We start from the raw sequence: 26995 nt of genomic DNA, 5'->3' as shown, positions 1-26995 counted from the left end.
TAGGTAAACTGATTAAAATACAGTCGATGTTTTATCAACTATCGTCTTCAGGATTCTGGCCCAGCTCCAAAACGCGGTCCTGTATGCACGCTGTACAACCACAGAAAATTACATTCCCGGTATCATATTTCACCACTCTCCTCAAACGACCCATTTGCCAGAAATATATGGTATAGACGCTTCAATATAAATTTCCAGTACTCTAGACTGTCAGCACCAGAGAATATTCATTTACGATTACCCACAAAAATATTCCATTACGAACTGATCTCATACATCAACGCTATGTCTGTCATTACTCGCCGATATGAGCAATAATCATGTCTACCCATTGTCCCTAAAGCTAAAAACCAGTAGGTAATAAACACAGCATAATGTCAAATATGGCAAAGGAAAATGTGATCTAAGGTTCTGTAAGTACATTATTTCTTCAGATGGGTTGTCGTTTTCCACATGTACGATATAATCCCGTCAACTGTTGTTCCTTCCATCTGCTCCACATGTCAAGGGATCGATCGCACACAGATGACCCATGTGATGTAGTCATTGGTTAGTCTGACCTCCTTTCAGCTGGATTCACATGCCATGCATTGTTTTAGGTTGGAGTTTGTTGGTTTGTGAATTGTTTTGGTTACTTTGTTTGACAATCAGTTTGCTTAAAAAGTTATTATACGATGACATAAGAATAAATGGATCCGGTAATCACATTGTATCGGAAATACTAAAATATATATTCAAGAAGGATTTCATTTTATACCCCTTTAGGGAACAGTTGGTAGCAACAATAAGTAATGCCTTTACCTTCTTGGTAAGAAATGTTAACAGAGCAAAAATGATTTTGATTTAAATGATTTTATGTCATTAACTTGACATTATGAGAATACACTTTTTGACAGTAAAGCTGGATGATATGGCCTGGAAATGCATTGTTCTACGAGTGTTCTCAAGGACAACACCACTTCCTGAACTATCATTGAAAATGTTCTCAGAGTTGTTAAACAACCACGTCCTGCAGGTTAACCACCTTTATTGTCTTCTCAGGTATATTGTCAGGTATAACATATTTTTACCCTCAGGCGTGGCAGGATCCAAGGTTTCTTAGCTTGACTCAAAGACCAGACTACGGTCATTAGTTCCAGAACAACCATGTCCAGAGTAAATACCAAAGTGGCCAAGGACTGAATCACATTTGTCTTTCTTCCCACACCGAGATGACATATAACTGCATGCTCGGGGGCGGGGTGGGGAGATGGGAAGAGGAGAAGGAGTTTTTTTGTAGGGCTTAGGAGTGTTGGGAACCTCCCTGTCCAAGCTCAATTTTAAATGTCTTCTATTTGTGCTCAACAGGGTTTGAGGTCAGTCATAGCAAAACACATTTCATGTTCGGCGTGTGCGTGGGTTTTCTATAGGCTAGGACTTGCAAGTCATTGTGACATATCGGTAAATGGCAACATATGGAACAGTTGATTAAACTATTGTCATATTAGTCTCATGCGGGGGTGTTTTTATCGGCCATAGACACGATGTTCTGAAGATTCAAAATGCATAGGAAGACAAATTTCAAACTGACTCACTCTTTGCAAACCGTCACAAAAAGAGTTGAGTAGGAATACAGTTCATAACACACACAACGGTATTTACAAAAGCCGTCATCATAAAAAGGTGGAATATTGCAGAATCTGGCGTTAAACGATACACAGAGAAACATGACATTTCAACTTCGTTGCGTGTGGCCATCATCGATAGGGTGCACTTTGATGTATTTTATGCAGAGCGATAAATATTGTGAGAAATATTGATCAATTTAATGCACAGTTGTTAGCACTGTGAGCACTGTGTACATATAATCGACCGGCTGTGAGTGAGTGAGTGAGTTAATAGTTAACGTCACATCGGCAATATTTCAGACATATCGTGACGAGAACATTTTACATTGAAATGGAATATGTGCATATTATAAAACCTGTCATCGAAGGACAGTAAAACAACTAGAATATCACAATTAGATTTAAAACTAGTGTGGAAGGTTAAAACTAATAGCACTATTAGGACAATACAAGATAAAAACAGGCTAGAGATCGCCAACAACTGAATCGACCGGCTGTGACCCTGTAATTTGTAAGTATGCCTACTGCAACAGAAACACAGCACTTCATGTTGCCTTTTGATAAAATCGATGTCTGTTACTGTTCGACTTGTACTCATCCGTCTTGTTATACTCCACAAAGCAATACTCCAACGTTATGAGGCTGGCCTGTAATTATCGTGACCTTAATCTGGGCATTACAGTAGTTTAAATTATGAGAAAGAACCTACGCCGGTGGGGCACGGTGACCCATTATCTAACATGTGAACAGGTATAACATCCAGATGTATGATGTCGAGTCTGGACAGCTTCTTCAGATTCACTATGGGGAGAATATTTGATCGTTAATTAATAATAATAATAATAATAGTCCATTTATATTGCGCGTTTATCCATGCACATTGCATGCTCAAAGCGCTGACATATTACCCCTGGTCAACGAGTACAGAACACTCCCTGTGGAGAATACAACCTGTCGCCTGTCAGGCGCTCAAGGTTCAAATTCAGACTACCATCGCATCATACCAGGTACCCAATTTTACTGCTGGGTGGACAGAGGCAATTTTGACCAAACTCACTTGCCTAAGGTGAGACCACATGCGTCACATGTGCTTCGTTGTGGGGCAGGACTGAAGTCCTAGAAACTTTCAGGAGTCAAGCTGCCAAACACGGACACCCATCCGAGGACTGTCCGCGACCAACGTTGCTTAACTTCAACTGATTGTGACCTGAGCTCTACGCACAGGACCACACACCGCCACAATTACAGATTTTAACCAAGGTGCAACATTTAAACCGTTAAACAGACACTGTACTCGTACGTTACACCCGTTTAACCCCAGTGCAGTACGTTTATGTTAAACCCAAATGCAACAAACATACGATTAAGCACGATAAAGTATTTATACACCAATGAGATCAATTTAGATGGGCTCCGTCTCAATCAGGATGGTCTCCGGTCACAGAGGTCATACATCCGTTTAACACTGACGGGAAATTACAGATAGCTGTGTTTTTTACTTTTTCACTGCTGAATAGACATACTGTCTCGTTACACGGGTCATACACATGCTACTGAGAATTACTGGTGGACAATAAATTTCTTTACCATCATTCAGTTTCAATTTGGGATCGATACATTTTTTAGGAAGATCTGATCTCCACTCTCACTGGTATCCTGTTTACCTTGCTGTTATCTTGCCTCGACTTATCTCGTGTATAATCATGCTTGTTTTCGTTGTTAATCAGCTTGCTTTATCAATGAATTTCTTTACCTTCTTTCAGTTTCGACCCGTGAATATTCGGGTTAGAATTGATCTTCAGTAACCCATGCTTGCCGTAAGAGGCGACTAACGGGATCGGGTGGTCAGGCTCTCTGACTTGGTTGACACATGTCATCGTATCTCAGTTGCGTAGATCGGTGGTCATGCTGTTGATCACTGGATTATCTGTTCCAGACTTGATTATTTACAGACCGCCACCATATAGTTGGGATATTGCTGAGTGCAGCGTAAATCTAAACTCACTCGACCATTCAATTAAAATTTTGTGGAAGATCTGACTGACTGATTGATCACATAGTGTTTGCTGGCCTTCCGCGGCACAGTACAACGGTCTATTCTTCATTAACCGTGTCCAAGCTACATGGTAGTAGGAATGTACAATAATTCTCACATTCTTCATTCTTAAAGTTGTGATCCTAATCAAGCTATGAGTAGTATATTTGATGTTAAATTAACACTACAATAATTCAGAGAACAAATGACGATGTATATTCCACTCAATATTCCACTCAACATTTGAACATGGCGATCCTAAGTAACCATTGAGTAGTATCCGTATTTTATTATATGTTCTTTTTTTTGTGGGTGTGTAAAATGCATAGTAGAGAGCTATGGTAAAGGTGAGATAGTACAACTCCAAGTGCAAAGGAGTAATGAACTTGTCAATCATGTCATGCAAAAACGGATTTGCTTCAGGCACACAGCAGCATGGTGCTTTTGAGATCCATACCCTACTTCATAGGCTTGAACAAATGCATCGAAAAACATCATTGGGTCAAGGGGCGGTGGGGTAGCCTAGTGGTTAAAGCGTTCGTTCGTCATGCTGAACACCCGTCGTCGATTCCCCACATGGGTACAATGTGTGAAGCCCATTGATATTGCTGGAATAGTGCTTAATAGCCTTAATCGCTCACGTACTCACTTTTTTGGTGAAAGGAACATATCTCCTTGTGACAAATATATTGGTGGTTACCAACATCATCTGGGGCGGTGGGGTAGCCTAGTGGTTAAGGCGTTGGCTCGTCACGCCGAAACCCCGGGTTCGATTCCCCAAATGGGCACAATGTGTTAAGTCCATTTCTAGTGTCCCCCGCCGTGATATTGCTGGAAGCGGCGTAAAACTAAACTAAACTCACTCACTCACTCACTACCAACATCATCTTTCAATATACACGCAGGATTCATATTAACTTTGGGGCTTTGACAGCTTTTGTTTTCCATGACCTACTTCTAGATCTGGAGCTTCAAGGTTCTTTCCGAAACAGATTTTCTGGTATTTAGATGCACAAAAATGGCCACTTGAATGTGGGTTACTTGAACAACACTGATCATGAAGTGCGTATGATAGAAGCTGTCTGCGGTGGATAGGGTGAGATAAAGGACAGTCATACACATGTCACAGTCTACTTTCCTAAAAATATATAATAAACATTGATTAGAGACTGGACATAAATTGAAGAGGCTGGGATATTGAAATAATCTTACACATATCGGACAATCCCCAACTCACTCACTCACTCACTCACTTACCCACCTACCCATTCACCCACTCACTCACTGTGGGTGTTTGTGTTATTAAGGGTTTTCCCTTTCACATATTTTCTCGATCCTTATAAAATGAAGAGACAAAACCCTTCTGTAAATAGAAAGGCGAAGACTTGCAAAAACACTGTTTTAAACGACAACGTTCTCTTAGTTTTTCTGCTCCATCTAATTTCCGGTTGTAATTTGGGCATACAGTGACACAAAAAGTACTCATCGTTTGAAATACACAACGGAATCGCACAATGGAGTGCACTGCAGAATGCTTTTATGGCTATGGAAAATATTATGACGATTGTATTTACGCAACCAGCCTTGTATATTGTGTCTCTAGTTTAAATATACATATATGTGTTTGTTATCAGATGAGCTGTTAAATCAGAAAGTAGCTTCAGACTACGAGAATAAATGCCAACGTAAAAGAAATGGAAGCAAATGGTTTATAGAAAAAAGATGGCCAATATCCGTGTGATCTGTACGTCTATAATATAACCCACATGTACAACTAAACATTAACAAGAAAACTACAAAATCTTAAATAATAGTGATGAAACCTTTTCTAAAACTACAAAATCTTAAATAATAGTGATAACCTCTTCTATAATCATAAAAATATCTACGCATAGTAATATTCAGGCTACATTACGAGCATATGTTGTATGAATCACTATCAAAGAGCGATAAAGGTAAATGAATCTTACCCAACCTGTGTTACAAACACAAGCAAATGCATGTAAATCATTTACCTGAAATCGTTCAACCATCCAACAAACTGATGTTGAATGTTATACTCATGCCTTAAATGCGATACTCTTGTTCAAGGAGCTTTTGAGGAAGTGTCGTATTACAATTTTTGAAATCATCAAAGAAAACCAACCTTTGGCTGTGCTTTAAAAGTGGTGAATAATAGACAAGTTTGAGTTTCTGGAGTAATGTTCACATAAAGTGCAAGTAGACTGTTGGTAAGTTAGAGTAATCCCTCTCGTCATACAATCTCACGGAGAGTTGTTTGCCTAATCTCTATTTATAGTTCAGCAGGGTAAATCAACAGGGGTTGGGGGGTGGGGTGGTGGTTTATTTGACGTTATTGACCTATATCAGATCACCGATACATTAGAAAGCTAAAAAACCTTACATGACCTGATTCTGATTTTGCCAACCAGACAAGACATTTTGATTCATATGCCACAAGGAGGGAAGATCCGGTGGTCCCGGGCATGCCAAGCTCTTGTCTGATTCTTTTGTCGTAAAAGTATTTAAACATTAGTCAAATACTTCATCAGGCAAATTATTGGAAATTAATTGCATATTTCCAACATTTTTAAGTTGTGAAAGAATAAGAGCTGACTCTATAAACCAATATCTGTAAAATTTCAATATAACAATTACCGTTATTCCTATTTCGTTTTTCATTCTGAGAAACTCATCAAAATACAATTTTCGTTTTGTACATGAAAAACAAAATTCAAGTATAGTTTTTGTCTCATGGCCATTTCCTCATTTGAATTCTACAGTCCGGCGATGGAACCAGGACAGAATTTAACTTATAAAGTACTGTGATGAGATCAAGTTCCATAAGAGCCAAGTAATGAGGTGACAATATCTTTAACAACAATGCAAACGATCTATAGATATCAAGGAAATGCCTTAATGTTCTGAACGACAGGTTAATGGTGCCATGAATACGTGGGAGGTTGATTCAATCGAGGAACCTTTCATGTCGGCCTTGGTGTAACCTTTTGGTTACGGGTTAGGTTGAGACTGCTCTGGTTGGCTTAAGTAGGCCAAACCCTAAACCTACAGAATTAACGGGAATAGAGCATGTTGTTGGTAAAGTACCCTCAATTTACAGAAGTAACGGCGATGTTGCATGTTATTGATAATGTCATCTCACTACCATTAATATCACATATCGTAAAGACCCCTCAATTTACAGAAGTAACGGCAATGTCGCATGCTGTTGGTAATATCATCTCACTACCAGTCATATCAAATATGTTAAAGAACCGTTACAGTATCATCATTGAGTCGAGAGGCGGGGTGGTAGCTTAGTGGTAAAAGGGGCGTGGTGGGCGAACTGGCTAAGGTGCCAGGCTAGTGATCCAGCGAGCTTGAGGTATCGGGATCGAGCCCACCTGTAACCGGGTGTAAAAACCTTGGAGTCAACTTTTTGTGCAGACTCTTTCAGTGTTGTCACAACCTCTAGTGTACAGTACACATCCCTGTGCACTTAAAATAACCCACGAATCCGTTGGTATATGACCAGATGGTGGCCACATGAATACGTGCAAACACCATGTTGCGGGTACAGTGTCCCAGTCCACCCAGCTGTGAATGGGTACCTCGTTAGGATGAGAAGGCCACAATAACTCGGTGCGCCTAGTGGCTGCAAGACTTGTATGATCCCCAGGGAGTTGAGATTGAATGATAACACGATGTGCCGTTGAGACTGACATCCAATTAACGAGGGAAAAAATACCAGCGCCTTGGGCAAGCACTAGTTGCCTGGATATGTGCGCTATATAAATATCATATAATAAATAAATAAAAGCGTTCGCTCTTCACGTCTTAGACGAAGGTTTGAAACCCCACATGTGTATGATATGTGAAACCATTTCTTCTACCCCATTGTGATATTCCTGAAAAAGCTCACTCACTTCATATATATAAGGGACTCAAATATAATACTTGGCGCCATAATTAGCTGTGTAGAGTTGTCTCCCTTACTAGTGCCAAGCGATCATAGGTTCGAATCCCATTTCGCTCTGATTGCGTGTCTAGGTTTGTCAGCATCATCTCATGGACGTTGACTTCACCAGTACCTTCTATACCACAGGAATAAAGTAACTGTACATTCTTTTTATGTTGTGCCACTTTTTAATGCCAAAATGGTAATAACATGATTTGTGGTGTTTTCCTTAATCACTGTTTAACTGTTGACGGGATAATATCGGAATCTGTGTGATTTTAAAATCAGTTAATAAATTCAGTACCGTGTGTGTCCGACATTGGCGTTGATGCAGGCTTGACAACGACGACGCACAGACGGCACTAAGCGATTGAAGAAAGCTTGAGGAATGACGTGACGTCACGCGTGGGTGAGGCATATGTCCCGTGTTCCCATTATGTTGAAAACGTCTCTATATAGATGAGATCATGTTTCGATGGACACTAAAATGTCTGGCCACTTCATTTTGGGCCATCCCAGTCTCCAGCATACCCCACGGCGCGGAGGCGCTGATTTACGCGCAGTTTAGGTTGAACTTAAAGTTTTAAACATCATTCAGAGGCTAGAGAACAATGAACCATTCCTCAATTTATGATATTAAGTATGTTAACTTTAGGTGTCAAAACAGGGAGTAAGTTCATTGTGTACAAAGTGCACGTGCCACGCGCGATGCGTGACATCAAATTTCATGCAAAGTGCTTTGCTACATGTTTATTTAGGGTTATTTTCATAACTTTCAAATAACTTTTATTTCATGCAATTTCATTTTATGCACACCTACCTTTTTCTGATAGTATTTTTCAAACTTCCACAAAACTGTTCAAAGCGGTATACATCAAGCCAACCCTCTATGGTAAACTGTGAAATTGATTCGTTATATGATGAAATTCAGACAGTGACATTAAACATTTTATTCAAGCACTGGGGGATTTTCTGTTCATCTTCATGTGTATTTTCATAAAAAGAAGAAAGAATGTATCTGATAAACGGTTGAAGACCTTGAAAGAAGGTGACTTGATGTCAGCCGGATTATCTGCAGCTAAAGGTCCTGTCAAATGTACCACCGCTGCTTAATGGAAGGCCAACGCATCTGTAATTACCACAAAGCCTGATTTTAACCATACCGATAAGCTTCATGTTCGACCTTGGTTAAATAAACGCTTCAGTGACTAGTCATTTTCACAATTGGGTCAGTGCCCGAAATGCTATTTGTGGCATTGCCTAGTAGGTCAGTCAACATTCAACAGAAATTACCACTTTCGGGATCTTATTCCAAAAGGCTTTGACCGAGTTACACGATTACGTGAGACTTACAAGGGAATAGCCTATCATTTTCTGCGTGTAAACTATTTGTGCAAAATCCACAGGGACTTGTGGGGTGTGAACTGGTAAATACGTGAATTTTACGTATATGTGTCCAAATTTAAGCATCTTTTATACACCGTGAGTAAGCATGAAATACATGAAGTTTGGTTTCATTTGAGCTTAAAAACAAAGTTTAAACATACAGTTCCCTACTCAAAAGAAAGGCAGACACTTTACGTTTTAACCTGACGTGCATGTGACAGGATCCGGTGACACATATACCCATTACCTGGCTTCCGCGTGATAGGGCATATGACTAAACACTGAAAAAGCGAGTCATTTGATGTAGCAGCGGCAGGGCCCGTTAAAGACACAAATTACCCAACTTGCACGTCATAAGGCCTATAATTGGACTCAACAGCAACATTTTCTCAGCCGGCGTTTTGAAACCTGTACTTTTGCAATAAAAAATAATTGTTTGCCATTTCCTCATCGAAAAATTGACTTTAGCCAGACAATTACACTTCTCACACAAACCAACAAAGACAACGTCTAATAAAAATTCTCCAGTCGAGGCCTGCAATAACATCTTCAACGCATTTATCAATTCCACAGGGCAGCTGTGTCAAAACCTTTCATTACGAAATGCTGGTTTGAAGAAACTGACATCGAAGAAATATCAAGACCTTCAACATCTGCATCATGGAATACTGATGATCATCCGACGAACAAGACAAATAGACACATTCTGGAAGATCTCCGGCAGTCAGAGCCAGTTTACAAGCTTCATCGATCTGGCCTCAAACCTTACAAATAGGACAACCAGAAAACAACATCAGGAGATTCAAGCCGTACTACCTGACCAAAGTTACTCCATATCGCCAGTCTTGCACCATCTCATCAACAGGAACCCCACCTTCTAAGTGTACACTGCAACAAGACACTTAGGCAATGCTTCATCCATGTCATTGTTTTGTCAGACTTCATCCATGTCACTAGTTTTTCAGACGTAGTCCTTGTCTTAACCTTGTTCGACGTCATCCCTAGTTAGATTTCACCCATGGTATTACTTTTCCAGATGTCAGGCCTATTGACAAATGACCAATTACATTTAGTGTGTTGGCCTCATTGCCTAAAGTACTAAATGGAATGATACTTGTAGTAATACTACCCATGTGACTATAAATCACACAATCGCACTTATAGTAATGTGCAGCATGACGTGAACATAACTTCTAAATACGTGCATCTGAATTGGCAGATATCTGTTTCAATTTGTTTCGAAATTGGTTATTATTTAACATTTTACGAAAATAATAACTAACAAAAATTGTCTCTGTTTGGATTGGTGTAACAGTCTGGTTCAATACACTGTTAATGGAAAATGAATAAACCGACACAAAGGATGGCTTGTATAACACACCACGAAATTTAGTTAGCATTCTGACAAGATCCTTTCTATCTGTAATACTAATGTAATACATGTTTGTTAGGTTCAAGAATGACCTTGTGGGAGCAATAGGTATCAAATACGAGGAGACAGTACCTTTTATGCGTATTTTGGAACTGTATATCAGTACAATGTTGCACAATTCGTGTGGCATCATTCCTGGATCACTTTGTGGCCCTTGTTTTTATTTTTGGATAATTTGAAAGTACAAGTGATCTTTAATCTTTTCCAGGTTTCTTTGCATGTTTTGTCTTGCTGTATGTGTGTAGGTGGGTGGTTGTGTGTGTGTGTATGTATGTATTGTTACGGTTAATAATTTGCCGTGACAAAAGGTTTAAGAGTCCCCTTGAACCAGCAAAATAGAACACAGACAAGTCTAAAATATTCAATAATATATTGAACACACAATGATCAAGCTACAGTGATTGGTACTAGAGATTTCTAGTACAATGCAGTTGAGTCACAAATCTAAAATATTGGGTTACAAATATAAAATATTAACTCACCAGTCTTGACATTTACAGTGAGAATAGATATACTGATTGAAGGTTGTTTACTATGACAACGGTTGAATAGGCAATCACGATCGCTCTTGAGATGATGGCAGACAGATGTGTATAAGTCCAGTCATGTAATAAGTCCCATCGCACAACACAACAACCAGCTCTTATATAGCTCTTACACAGTTCTCGAGCATTCTAGCAAAGCTAGGCTCCCTCATTATTCTCTCAGAACATAAAGCAATTTTCTCGAACAAACAACCGGAAGTCAAAACGGTTGAAGCCAGCCAAGGGAGGCAACTCTGAAATGCTAACAAAAAGGCGTACCGCTAAAAATACTTATGCCATTGAACATATACATGTATAGTCTGACCAGAAATTATTGAGAATTTTGGGAATATGTTTAAGTGGATTTCTAGTATAAACAACCTTGACCAGCTATCAAGTGCTTGGTTTCATTCAAGAGAGACAACTCCGTTTATCCTTTTTCATTAGTTTGTGAAGAGTTATCCCCCTTTGTTTACTTGCTAGCAGACGACATTTTCAGTGATCCTCAGTATGGATGATTGAGAGAAGAGGAAGTTGATTTTAGAGTATTATAACAAGGACATCAGATCAGCTAAAGTGATTTCAAGTAGAAAAGGCATCCCTTTGTCCACTGTTTATCGTGTTTTGAAAAATATTGCAAATGGATATGGCACTGAGCACCAGGGAGGCGCAGGTAGGCCCAGAAAATTGACTGTCGGTGACAGGAGGCGGCTTGGTATTCTTGTTTCTAAAAACAAACGAAGGAGTTTAGAAAGCTAAGGCTGGATATGATTGATAGAGGAACTGTGGCTGTCTGTAAGGAGACAATTAGAGCTGAGCTGCATGCAATGGGTTGGCAGAAAAGTCGAGGAATTCCATCACCGATCATGAAACCTGAACAAAAGGAGCGAAGGTTGAACTGGTGCTTACAGCATAGAAGTTTTAACTGGGACAATGGGATTTTCTCAGATGAAAGTTCTGTGTGGCTCTTTCCTAATACACTGAAATTCTGGACTAAACAAACTGAAAAACCTTTGTATCAGCGCCCAAAGTACAGTCCGAAACTTTACGTGTGGGGTGGCATATCTGTGCTAGGGGCAACGCCCCTCTGTGTATTTGAAGGGAATATGAACAGTGAGCGGTACACAGATATTCTCGAGGGACATTTACTTCCATCTGCTCACATGTTCTATGGAAAGTTTTTGATTTTCCAGCAGGACAACGACCCAAAACATCGTTCAAAGTATTCACAGGCCTGATTCGGACCCAAAATATGACATTATTAGATTGGCCAAGCTATAACCATGACTTAAATCCAATAGAAAATGTTTGGGGACTTATGAAGGAAAGTGTCAATAAGAAAATTCTGACAAATATTGCTGAAATGAAAGAAGAGGTGGTCCGATATTGGGACAGCATGGACCAGCGCTTTCTAACTTCTTTGATCAGTAGTATGCCCCGCCGCATTGAAGCCTGCATTGCTGCCCATGGTGACTTGACAAAATACTAACTGTTCACTTGTCTTTCAATATGGAGTTATGTTCTGCTAATATTCACATTTAATACGTGAGTAATGAGTGAAATTTAAAAAAAAATTACAATCTTTAATTCTCAATAATTTCTGGTTGTACTGTATTTTGCGAGAAGCGAGCCAAAACCCACACTCAAAACTTGAAACATTGTGACCCACAATAATTATCACTAAGTCAATGTGATATTACAAATTACAAATTACAAAAAACACACTCTCATAACAAATGTATGTATGTATGTATGTATGTATGTATGTATGTATGTATGTATGTATGTATGTATGTATGTATGTATGTATGTATGTATGTATGTATGTATGTATGTATGTATGTATGTATGTATGTATGTATGTATGTATGTATGTATGTATGTGTATGTATGTATGTATGTATGTATAATGGGTGGGTGGGTGGATGGATGATAGATAGATAGATTATCATTTCCACCAAAAATATGAAGATTGTTACATGTTACAACAATATGTCAAGTTGAATAAACAATGAATCAGTTCCCAGTTTATTGTGCAGATATTTTAGAGTGACAGACAGACAGATCAATAGTCGTATTCCACATGTGCAATTTAATACTGTTATTGTCAACTGTGGAAATGCATTGCTCTGGGAGTGCTATCCTATTTCTCAAGGCCTACATCACTTAGTGAACTATCTTTGAAAATGTTCTCAGAGTTGTTAAACAACCACGTCCTGGTTCACCACCTCTATTGCCTTCTGAGGTATATTGATGAGGGGTCCAGACACAACATTTTTCTTACCCTTCGGTGTAACAGGGTCTAAGGTTTCTGAAATACTCTCAAAGACCCGCCATGACTACGGTCATTGGTTCTTGCACAACCATGCCCCAAGGAAATACCAAAGTGGCTTATCTTCCAAGGACTGAATCACCCTTGTCTTTCTTCCCACACTGAGATTACATATAACTGCATGCTCGGGGGTGGAGTGGGGAGATGGGAAGTGGGGTAGGAGGGGTCAAGAAGGTTTGTAGGGCTGAGCATAGTTGCAGAACTCTGTGTCCAAGCTGTGTTTCAAATGTCATCTATTTGTGCTGAACGTCGTTTCTGATCGGCCATGGCAAACCGCATTTCATGTGCCTCATGGGCGTGGGTGTTCAATAAGCTGGGGACTTGCAAACGATCCTGACATATTGGTAAATGGCAACATATGGAACATTTGATGAACCTATTGGCATACTAGTCTCGTGCGGGGGTAGTTACATTATGCAATTTCATCCAACACAGACACGATGTGCTGCAGATTAAAAACACACATGAAAAGACAAATTTGGCTCACTATTCACAAACAGACACAAAAAAAAGAAATATGGTTCTTAACAGATACAATGGCCTTTGCCCAAGGCGCCCTCTCATTTGTACCGCAATCATAAAACTAGAATATTACCCAATGCAGAACACATAGAGAAACATTACATTTCAACTTCTTTGCCTGTGGTCATAATCGATAGGGTACACCTCGATGTATTAAATGCAGAGGCATAAATATTGCAAGAAATATTGATATATTTAATGCACATTTGTTTGCACAGTGAGTATTTTGAACATATAGTAGTATTGAACAATATTGAACAATGGTTTGTAGGTATTCATTCTGCAAAAGAATAACAACACCTTATGTTTCATGTTTATGGATGAAATCGATGTTTGTTGTTGTTCGAGTTGTTCTGATTCGTTTTTGTTATACTTCGCTAAACAATGCTCCAATTTTGGACGTTGGTTTGGAAATAGTCGAGTCTGGACCAGAAATTAAAATAGTTGAAGTCATGAGAAACAACCGACGTCGTTGGGGCTCTGTGACCCACACTCAACCATTTAACAATTGTGACATTCAAATCAGTGTGCGAAATAGTTTCCAAATTTTGCTGGCCAGTCGGGCTAGCAATACCTGAAAGTTACTGACCCCAAAAATAGTTCTCTAGCTCGAAATTTGATGTAGAAACTATGCAAAATTTTACAAAATTGAATGAGAATAAGATATTTTCGGCATGACACGGGTTTCGTCATTAAGCTGCTAATATGATGAACATTTTTATCAGGCCATAATCTTGCATGATTTAAAAGTGTATTATAACTTAACAAGTCTGAGAGAGTGATACATTTACAAAATGACCCCATAAAAATTCACTAGCCAGTCGAGCCAATGACTGTGGAGATTTACTGGCCCTACTGGATTTTTACTAGCCATGGACTAGCAAACCAGTGGCTACTTCGCACACTGATCCAAATGTATGAAGTGGAGTCCAGATAGCCTCTTCAGATTCACCATGGGGAGGATTTTTGAAAAATAATTATCTTATCCCAAGTACATCATTCTAACCGCAATGCCAAACAATGTCCCTGTAGGTTCAGCCGTAGCACCCGTTTAACCCCAGTAGAGTGCATATATGTTAAGCACAATAGAACATATATACGATTAACTATAATAAAGTATTTATGCGCCAATGAGATCATTTTAGACGGGCTTCTTCTCAATCAGGCTGGTGTCCGGTCACAGAGGGCGTACATCTGCTTCACACTGACCGGACATCATAGATAGCTATGTTTGCACTGGCCAGAGGAACAGGTTTAGTGGACACACAGGGCTCGGCGTCATATTTCTACTGATACAATGTCTCGTCACATGGATCATATACGCCCTACTGAGAGTTATGTTTGGACAATACATTTCTTGACCGTGATTTCATGAAGTCTGGGCTGGATACCCGTATTTTGAATCTCCGATCTCCGGGACATTACACCGGTCTATTTTTGATTAAACGTATGTCCAAGCTATACCGTCTTTGGAAACGTAATTCCCCAAATTCATTCTTAAAGTTGTGATCCTGATCAAGCATTGTGCATTGAGTAGTATATGTGAAGTTCTGCTCAAAGAACACTGCAGTACTTCAGAGAACAAAAGCGTAGTATATTCCACTCAGGATCGCCCGGAACATTTGGAAAAGGCAACGCTTAGCAAACTTTAAGTAGTATACAGTATTCAGTGTAGGTTACAAAATCCATAGTATAGAGCAATGAAAATGTAGAACGCTACAGCTTCAAAGTGTAAAGGAGTAATGAACGTGTCAATCAAGTTATGCATAAACGGATTTGCTCCAAGCATACAGCAGCATGGTGCTTTTGAAATGCCATACACTACTTCATAGGCTTGAAACAGATGGATAGAAAACTCGGAGTTAAAGAACCGCTCTTGTATTCTGTACCGTATCTTCATTGGGTACAGGGGCGGTGGTGTAGCCTGGTTGTCGAAGCGTGCGGCTGTCACGTCGTAGACCCGATTCCGCATGTGAAACCCATTTCTGGTGTCCAGCACCGTGATATTGCTAGAATATTGCAAAAGCGGCCTAAAACCGTAATCACTCACTGGCTGGGTGATCAATATATTGGAGATTACCAACGTCATTTTTCAATATCGATGCAGGAATAATACTAGCTTTCGAGCTTTTGTTTCTTGAAATAAAGTTTTATGAATTTAATAATGGCTTAGGGATACAGAATGACATTTAAAACTATGCGGGGAATAATTTAATCGATAAATAGTTTTCAATAGTGTGCGATCTGGGATATTTATAGATGGACCATAAAGTCCTAATCAAACGTGTTCGCCTTGACTTACTTCTGCGGCGGGAGCTTCAAGGTTCTTTCCGAAACACACTTTCCCGGTGTTTAGAAGCACAAAAACGGCTGCTTGAATGTGGGATACTTGAACAACACTGAAATGCGTATGATAGAAGACGTCGTGGTGTCAAAGGGGTGAGGTGAGGTGAGGTGAAATTGGGTGTTACGTCGTACTTGAGAATATTTCGCTCATATGGCGACGTGCATGCGTGTGTATGTGTATGTGCGGCTGCTTGTACTAGCCCAGACTTAAGCTGGTTTTATTGTGCTAGCCCACTGAGATACCATGCCGCAGTGAAGCATGAATATCCCACTCAGACACATTATACTGACTCCGAGCCGACCAGTCCTTGTTGTACCCATTAATGTCGAGCGCCAGGCAGGGACCAACAAGTACCATATTTCAACGTCTTTTGGCATGACGCGGTCGGGGATCGAACCGCTACCATCCGCTCTCCGGGCGGACGCTCTAACCACTACACCACGGAGGCGGTCGCTACAGTAGGTGACTTGGAGAGGTAACATTCAGGAATATATTATTTACGTAAATGATTATTCCCATGCGATACGTTGACAGAGCATGTGTTTATGAATCACTGTGAAATAGTGATGATACCAGGAGTTTGCGAAAAGGTGAGCGTATCCTGACCCACCTGTGGCACCCGTGAAAAACATATCTTAGTCTTGTCAATTGTTCACCTAAAATAAAATGTATAAAAGAGAAAAAAAGTCCTTCTTTAAATAGAAAGGTCGAGACTTGCAAAAGAAAAGAAAACACGCTTTTAAATTGCTTTTAAACGTTAACGTTTAGTTTTCAGGTCCGTGTAATATCCGGTTGTATCCTCGGGCTTTCTTTGATTCAAAAAGTACCAAACAACACCAATAACGACAGGATCCTACAATGGATTCCAATGGAGAATGTTGCTATGGCTTTTATGCATATGGAAGATGTTATTTCGATCGTATTTACAATACCTACCTTTTCCTTTTAATCACTGCATAGTTTAAAGAAATGTATGGTACAATCCGATGAGAAAGTAGCTTCCTGCCAAAGGAATTGATTACCAGCGTAAAGGGTACGTGCGTCGATAAGATAATCCACATGGGCATTTAAACATTGATACCAATTAACTAGAATACTATTAACCTAAAATAAAGCTATAAAACGTTTTCTACATTCATAAAAATCTCTCCGTAAGTGAATCCGACCACTGTGCCACAAACACAAGCAAATGCATATATATACTCATGCCAATAATGGTTCTCACCCCCCCCCTCCCACCCCAACCCCACACACACCTCACACCCACACCCCCTCTCCAATTAAAAAAATGAAGGGGTGACAACCATTATTGGCACGAGTATATTTATCTGAAATCGTCCCATCGTACAACGAAATTATCCTTTTGAAATCGTCGAAGAAAACGCATGTTTGAGTATACTTTAAAGTCGTGGATCATAGACAGTCTGAAGTTTCTGGAATAATGCTCACATAAAGTGAAAGTAGACTATTGATAAGTTCAAGTCATCACTCTAGTCATGCAGTCTCATAGAGAGTTTGTTGTCTGATCTCTATGCATAGGTGAAACAGACAAGGTAGACTCAATGGTCGCCATTAATTCTGGTTCAGATGGGTAAATTCAGTGGGGAGATTTGAATAACAAAGGGATATTGGTCAAAATCAGATTTCTTTGATCGTTTCGGTATAAATGTACATTCCGTCAAAGTATGCACCCATTTGTCAAAGATTTCATCAGGTAAATAATTGGAAATTGAATGCATATTGTTAATATTATAAAAATGTAAACAGGAATATCAGCTGACTTTTAAGACCAATAACTGTCAAGTTTAATGTAACAAATACCATCTCTCAAATTTCGTTTTTCATACTGAGAAACTAATCAAATACAATTTTCATTTTGTACATGAAAAACTAAATTTGATTTGCAGCTCGGTCTCATGAACTTCTCCTTAACTGAATTCTACAGTACGACGATTGAACCAAAAAGCAGCCAATACAGCACTTGACTGTTAATCAGATGAGGTTCCATAAGGCCGAACTAATGAGGTGATCTTTAACAACAATGCAAACGACCTACAGACATCAAACAAATGCCTTAATATTCTGAACGACATGTTAATGGTACAATGAATACGTGGGAGATTGATTCAATGGAGGTACCTTTGGTGTCGGCCTTCGTGTTACCTTGTGGTGAAAGGTTAGGTTGATGCTGCTCTGGTTGGCTTAAGTAGGCCAAACCCTAAACGTACAGAATTAACGGGAATAGAGCATGTTGTTGGTAAAGTACCCTTAATTTACAGAAGTAACGGCAATGTTGCATGTTGTTGATAATGTCATCTCACTACCATTAATATCACATATCGTAAAGACCCCTCAATTTACAGAAGTAACGGCATTGTTGCATGCTGTTCGTAATATCATCTCACTACCAGTCATATCAAATATGTTAAAGAACCGTTACAGTATCATCATTGAGTCGAGATGCGGTATGGTAGCTTAGTGGTAAAAGCGTTCGCTCATCACGTCTTAGACGAGGGTAGGCCAAACATTCAATGTACAGAAGTAACAACAATGATTCATATTGTCAGTAATAACATATAACCCTTGGTTAGTTCTTCCAGTGGAATGTTTAGTTTCATCACATATTTGAGATACGGTAACATGGTCCATGTCCATTCATCCCCCATGGCATAACCCATAGGTAACAGCTGGCATATGTAAGTTTAAAATTAAAAAAACCCAATTGTTACACATTTTCCATGGTTTTTGGCTTCGGCAGAACCTTCATCACATTGGGTTTTCCTTCTGCGTCAAACTCTGATGTAACTGAAATTCTGTTCCAAACCAAGGCAACTCACCATGATAAAATATGAAATTGACCTGTCAGTGCCATTTGAAACCTTCATTCATTCACTGGACTATTTCTTATCTTCATGTCTGTTTCAAAGGAATGTATCGGACAGAAGGTGGAAGACATTGCAGAAAGACATATTATCAGTCGGTATCATCTGCAGACAAAAGTACTACTGCGCTTAATGTAAGGCCAACGCATTTGTAATTACCACAAAGCCTAATTTCAACTACACTCAAGTTCGACCTTGGTTTGTAAATGTATACGGTTTCAGTGACTAGTCATTTTCACAGTTGGGTCAGTGTCCAAAATGCGATTTGTGGCATTGCCTAATAGGTTAGGTAACATTCAACAGGAATTTGCACATTTGGGGACATCATCCCCATTTCGCCAATTATATTTAATCCACGTTATTACTTTGTCAGACGTGGTGATTACTGACAAATGACAAACTGTAGTGTGTTGGCCTCATGGTAGCATTGGTAGTAATGTGTGCAGCACAACATGAACATGACCTCAAAACATATGCATTTGAATTGGTTGATTACTGTTTAAACTCGTTCCTAAATAGGATATCATTGCAAGATAATAACTGGCAGACATTTCCTCTGGCTGGAAAGATATAATAAACTGGTTAAAACCGACACACAAAGAGGCTTGAGTAGCAAACAACGAAGTTTGCTTATCAACAATAACTGGCAGATATTTTCTCTGGCTGGGTGGATAGTCCGTTTCATTAAACTGTTAATGGGAACCTGCAGAAGGCTTGCAAGACAAACAATAACATTACATATCATTCGGACATAATCATTTCTATAAGATGTAGTACATATTTTATCAGGTTCAAGAATTATTTTATGGGAGGAGAAGGTGTAGATAAGTGAGTATTAAATACGAAGCGCTAGTACCTGTTTTTGTAACTGTATATCATTACAAATTTTGCACAATTCCTGTGACGTCATGCCTGTTTGAACTTTGTGCCCTTCGGTGTTTTGTTCATTTGTTTGTATGTACTTTGGATTGCTGAGGTGAACATTTGCTTTCTGCACGTAATTTAGGCCTTTCGCGCTTTTTTACACTATTTGATCAATTGTTTCACGTCTGTAGCAGTGCATTGCCGTATTCATTGCACAACAAGAAACTAAAAAAAATTACCCAAAGGTGTCCGCGGAGCCAATATAACGTTAAATTTGCGAATATATAACCACCGGTACACGTCCCCGATTCGTCAAACACAGTACAGTTATCCCCTATCTACTTTATCAGATATAGTCAGATTAAACATATAGTTGTGTTTACTGTTTGACTTGGATGAAATGTTACGTAGTACGGTACTGAGTTACAGTCATTTTACTTTAAAACACAAACATATCCAAAATGATTTCTGCCTAAATACGACAAACTTGACGACCACTTTTCAAGGAATATGTTTGGAGCGAGTTCACTAAGGGGATTCAAAACCATTTAAAAATGTCATTAATTTCCATTAAAGAGCCAGTGAAACCAAATTTTGATTGTCGTCACGTCCTATTAGATTATATGTCTGCAGACCTGTAACAGATATTGGCAAATCCATTGTCCGAGGACAATATGTGGAGCAGTTTGACAATCGTGTAAGCAGCGAAAACTGGGAAGCTGTCTTCTCAAATACACAAGAATTGCTTATCTTGAAACTGGGTTCCATTCTCCATCAAATGTACATATTATGCCTATCTAAAAATTGGGTTCAACTCTTTCAAATGCACAAGTTATGCTTATGTGAAACTTTGGTTCCACCCTCTCATAAATGCACAAGTTATGCTTATCTGAAACTTTGGTTCCACCCTCTCACAAATGCACAAGTTATGCTTATGTGAAACTTTGGTTCCACCCTCTCATAAATGCACAAGTTATGCTTATCTGAAACTTTGGTTCCACCCTCTCATAAATGCACAAGTTATGCTTATCTGAAACTTTGGTTCCACCCTCTCACAAATGCACAAGTTATGCTTATGTGAAACTTTGGTTCCACCCTCTCATAAATGCACAAGTTATGCTTATCTGAAACTTTGGTTCCACCCTCTCACAAATGCACAAGTTATGCTTATCTGAAACTTTGGTTCCACCCTCTCATAAATGCACAAGTTATGCTTATCTGAAACTTTGGTTCCGCTCTCTCAAATGCACAAGTTATGCTTATCTGAAACTTTGGTTCCACCCTCTCACAAATGCACAAGTTATGCTTATCTTAATGCTTTACATCGTCCTACGTTTCAGCCTTATTTCCGTATCATCATCACAGTTTCAACTGTACACTCTGAGAGTTCCAGGCAGGCAGTGCGTTCCTTTTTCTTGCCACGTTCATCATGGGTTTCTTTCGTATATACAAAGCAAGTTTATGGCATAATCTTTCTCTTAAGCGGAAAAGTCGTTCACAAGTGCATTTCTGAAATTAGCTTTAAGTGTAAATGTGACTGAGTACGGTTTACACTTAGGTGATCGATTTTCACTTGTTATGGTACTCTTAGTTGACGTTTTTCAGTGCTGCAAAAGTACATCTTCCCCGAATCGACAGTATATATTCCGTTTGAAGATGCTGAACCCTTTTCACTCAAACCTAATTTTTTTTAGATTTAAAGGTCACATGCAACGTAAAACACAACTTTGCAGATTCTGATACCTTTCGGTATGGACTTACACTAACGAATTATCAAAAATGCAAATTCAACTTATAAAGTTGAAAAATGACGCGATGAAAGAACCCCCGCAAAATCGGAGTTCAAACGATTCACTAAATAACGTCAATCTAGTTATGTGTATCTATTGATGACTTTTCTTTTCAATACATATATAAGATCTGCCAAATTGTCTGTTCATTCAATATAGTCCTGATCACGTACACCGTATTTTGTTACGAAAAACTAAAATGTATGTATGTATGTATGTATGTATGTATGTATGTATGTATGTATGTATGTATGTATGTATGTATGTATGTATGTATGTATGTATGTATGTATGTATGTATGTATGTATGTATGTATGTATGTAAAAGTTATTAGGAAGTAATTTTTCTGATAAAAGTTCCATTAGTAAACTCATAACTATGTATATACTTTTATATGAAGAACATAATATCAAAGTTGACAAAACTATGCATTTATGGCCTATATTTAATCATTTTAAATAAATTGAGGCATTTTGACTAGCACCCTGGGCCAATTTGACCAAACCTCCGCGGCAAATTGACCAAATTTGCTGGGGCAATTTGTAGCAGGGGCAATTCGACTGGCAATCGGATTTAATTTATGTTAAAAATATCACTGACAGTAAGTCGTAACAGGGAATGATGGAGTATAAATGAATCTCGTGGGTACTTCTTCCTTCTTCAGCCTAGCTTTGGGATTTTCATATCCCATGTGTGCATGTCTCTTTCATATGCGTCCGACTCGGAATGACTGGAGTATTTCTCCTGCCTTAATCTGTCTCTTTACTTGGAAACAGAAGAAATGGTGGCTCTTTCCATTGTTCGATGATTCCGTGCATCCCCAGGCAATGGAATACACCATCGTACCATTTACAAAAACGACAGAAACAACACGTAGCGCTTGTTCCTTAGCAATATGGCGGACGCTAGTCACATATGACGTCACGAGCGGAAAGGTCACGTGGGTTCCAGCGGAACATACAAAATGGCCGAAGCTCAGATAACAGAAACTGTTTTCGCGATAAAAACATGATAAACCATATTTTTCAAAAAAAATTGGGGTACATGTTTCTGATGACTGTTTCTGATGAGCAAATTATTGCAATTGTTTAGTATTCTCCTTTTAGGAATCGGGTGGTCAGGCTCGCTGACTTTGTTGACACATGCATTGTGTCCCAATTGCATAGATCGATATCCCTGATGTCGATAACTGACGTGTCAGTTCAAGAATCGGGTCGGTGGGGTAGCCGAATGGTTAAAGCGTTGGCTTGTCACGCTGAAGACCCGGGTTCGAATCCCCACATGCGTACAATGTGTGAAGCCCGTTTCTGGTGTCTCCCGCCGTGATGCTGCTGGAATATTACTAAAAGCAGTAAAAACCAAACTCAGTCAGTCAGTTCCAGTTTCGATTATTTACAGATCACGGCCATATAGCTAGGAATATTGCTAAGTGTGGCGTTATACAACAAACAGACATACAGAGCAATCGTTTAAACTATATTTAAACATAGCTTTTCAATTGTCGTTGTGCAAGGATCGCCGAATGGAACGAACACTTACATGTATCATCAACTAGACACTTGTTACCCAAAGACGATCGCGAATAAGCAAATATCGGTCCTCTCTCCTGTGCATTTGATTAAATATAACAGGTTTTCTGTATTTCAATATAACATTGACGTCACAGATATACCGTGATGGCCTTGTATATAATAGAATCTACTTTGAGGATGAACATTTATCAAGAATTTCATAAAATGACAAAGCACAAACCCTTTCACTTTTTTTGTTCATTTATCTGGTATAGGTTGTATTACAATTATAAAATCTGACTGTCCAAATGTGTAATGAAGGGGTTACACCTTGGAGAGTCTTTATGTCGATCTACAGTTGGGCAATAAAATACGGTAAACACATGAACGAATTTCCCTTACACCTGATTTTTCAACCGAATACTTATCTGGGTTTTTTAAATAATACTACTCAAAGTTTGCTACGGATGAGAGCAAACCAGAGAACAAACTCATAGAGACGAATATGAACTGGGGTGAGATGAAACGGGGTTTAACGCCTTACTTGAGAATATTTCGCTGATATGACGACGTGCATGCATGTGTATGTGTGGCTGCTTGTACTAGCCCAGACTTAAGCTGGTTTTATAGTGCTAGCTCACTGATACACCATGCCGCAGTTAAGCATGTACCCCACTCAGACACATTATGCTGACTCCGAGCCGACCAATCCTTGTTGTACCCATTAATGCCGAGCACCAGGCAGGAACCAGCAAGTACCATTTTTGAACGTCTTTTGGTATGATGCGGCCGGGAATCGAACCCGTGACCTTCCGCTCTCCGGGTGGACGCTCAACCACTGCACCACGGGGGCGGTTGAATATGCACTGAGTACAAACGTTAAAGTCATTGGCGATCCGCAGGTCATTTCTGAGTGTTGCAGCATTAATGAAGTGATGATATCTTGCGACAATGAGAGGACACGTGAAACGCCACCTGGTAGCAAGTGTAATTACACAGCAGGATCTAACACGAAGTTGACAGTGGTCAGTTATGGAACACTGGTGTCTGATAATTATGCAGAGGCAACTTAGGTGTTGGTTTAGCGTCTACGGTGAATTATATTGAGTTACTAATCATTTCTTGCTCTCACAGTTCACCACGAGAAATTGTATACCAACAGGACTGGATTAAACTGTGACTCTCGCTATAAAAGTATACTCATGCCAATAATGGTTGTCACCTCCCTCCCCACCCCAACCCCACACACACCGCACACCCCCACCCCACACCCCCTCTCCAATTAAAAAAATTGAAGGGGATGACAACCATTATTGGCATGAGTATATGTGTGTGTACATATGTTACATGATTATGCGTAACCACTGAAATGTTTAGGGATTATACATAATTACTGAACAATAGACTAAACATTTAGACATATTCCCTGAAAACTGTTTGGTAACTTCTTTTAGCATTTTGTCTCTACCACCATGTCCTGTTGCAATATTGGGTCTCTGGTAGATGCCCAAAGTGTCTTCAATGAAGGCGAAATATACAGTATCTTCATGTTCTTCTTTCTTTCCAATCAATTTCTTCACATCATCGCATTGAAGGACTGCTGCATACTTCTTGAGAAGATAATACTGATGGGAGGACTTCTTTGTTGATGATTCAGCTTCTAGCAATTCACTTATAATCGTTTGATATTCATCTCTTGGAATCAATACTCGCTTGTTGGTGTTGTACAATTCATCTCAGACTTATCAGTACTATCTCTCAGACTTCATTTTGGATGTGAACTTTTCTGAGGTGCGGCTGTCATTATAAACTGTTTCGAAATGAGTTCAGTTCTCAAATTCGCAAAGCCCATTGTTGGCCTTGTATAATGGACAAAACGTCTTACAATCACAGTCAGTCCATAATCCGTAAGAAGTAATGTTTAATACAATTACCAGAATTACAACACAAACAAACCAAATTCCTCCTTTCTGAATGACCCTTTGACCTCAGCTAGATACTAACTGAAACTGATTCCACACCATTTTGGAAGAAATATTCTTAAAACTACACAAGAAGTGATTTCAGGGAATATGTCTAAAAGTCTAGTCTATTTTTCAGTGATTATGTATAATCCCTGAAATTTCCAGTGAATCAAACATTATACATAACCACTGAAGATTTCAGGGATTATACATAATCCCTGGTTTTGCATATATAAGGCAAAAGCAAAAGTTATTGTTGCACACATAGAATAATCAGATTCAACAAACGCGAATATGGCCACTCAATGGAAGGAGATATGTTTCAATGTCTGGTATGGTAACCATCAACAGTCCATAAGAACAGCGGACCTGGCATATGGAAATGAGTCAATAGCGAATGTGTTCACCTTGTGCATTGATGCAAGCCTGGCGCCTTCTTTGGGACCACTAAACGTTGAATAAAGTCCTGGGGAAGATCATTCCATATCCGAGAAGGTTCCTGCAGCGTTGTTGGAGGAATCAAAGGACGACGTAAACGTCTCTCCAGTTCATCCTAGACGTGTTCAGTGGGTGACAAATAATGGGATCGTGCGGGCCAGGTAAACAAGTGAACATTGTACTGATTAAAATACCATCGTACAACTCGAACAACGTGTAGTCTGGCATTATCGTGTTGAAACGTCACTCCCGGATCGTTCTGTTGCAAAAACGGTAAAGCGGTCATTTGCAAAATCTCGTCTCTACACCTCACGCAGTTGCCCTGAATCACAATCATTCGCGTACTTGCTGCAGTTGTCATCCAGTCCCAGATCATAACATCACCTCGAAACGACCCCTTTCTAAAACAAGTGGTCTGATGCAACGTTCGCCCGTACGCCTGTAAACATACGTGCTGCCGTCAGCTCGATGAAGAAAACGCGACTTACAGGTGAAGATACCTCTTCTCCAATAACGGATTCCTCATTGTTATCAGAATTTGACGTCAGGTTGATCATCTTGCACAGATGCCACAGTCGTCGTCTAACTGGTCTCACAGATACCCCTCCCTTGCCAGGTATTGTCGGGTAGGGATGCTTGCTGGAACCTCCATTGGAAGTGCGTGGTTCGAATCCATCGGGCTTGACGTGGGATGTGGGGCTTACTGTAGGCCAACACCACGGGGACGACCTATATCTGGATTGTTTTGATTGAAAACGTCGTCAGAAGTGCCAAAAGGTGTTTCTATGGACGTTGAATGGACCAAGATGTATGTATGTGCATGAACTCTTAAGGTTATATTCCGAAACACGAAGTTCCTCATTTTACAGCAGCTACCATCTTTTCATTTACCCTTTAAGCAAACTGTAATTGAAACACTGTTTCTTTATCGCCATTCCACCGTGAAACGATTGGACATGAAATATTTTGGATCAGCTAAGTGTTTAAATGAAGTAGCAGCCATTGTTTTCAATAGGTTCCACGCACGTTACCATACCGCAGTCTTAACCAACTGAAACCCATCACTCAAACCACCGTCGCTCTCCTGACATACTCTGTCCGTAGGGAGTTATAATCTCAGATTCGTGCTTCTGATCCTTGGAAGTCCACAACATCCATTATTTTGTGTTTCCGTCGTGCCTCAGGTTCAATGCCATTGCGCAAGGTACGATTTTTATTTATTTTTTTTTTATTTATTTTTTTTAATTTTTTTAATAGGATATTTATATAGCGCACATATCCAGGCAACTAGTGCATGCTCAAGGCGCTGGTATTTTCCCCTCGATCATTGGATGTCAATCTCAACGGCACATCGTATTATCAATTTCAACTCACAGGGGAGTATACAACTCTTGCAGCCACT

The 26995-nt window shown here is 39.5% G+C and overlaps 1 protein-coding gene across 1 annotated transcript in view; it reads left to right on the top strand.

The window, feature by feature from the left end:
* LOC124264344 (integumentary mucin C.1-like) overlaps nucleotides 1–26995 on the top strand; it is a 43577-nt gene that overhangs the window by 663 nt on the left and 15919 nt on the right. The window contains exon 3 of the mRNA XM_046699100.1: nucleotides 1348–1355. Within this exon, the coding sequence (XP_046555056.1) occupies nucleotides 1348–1355 (8 nt within the window). The remainder of the gene's footprint in view (nucleotides 1–1347; nucleotides 1356–26995) is intronic.

The sequence above is a fragment of the Haliotis rubra genome, unplaced genomic scaffold (assembly GCF_003918875.1).
Source record: "Haliotis rubra isolate DU_JTF1 unplaced genomic scaffold, ASM391887v1 Scf92, whole genome shotgun sequence".
NCBI classification, from domain to species: domain Eukaryota; kingdom Metazoa; phylum Mollusca; class Gastropoda; order Lepetellida; family Haliotidae; genus Haliotis; species Haliotis rubra.
This window is presented reverse-complemented; position numbering and strand designations above follow the sequence as displayed.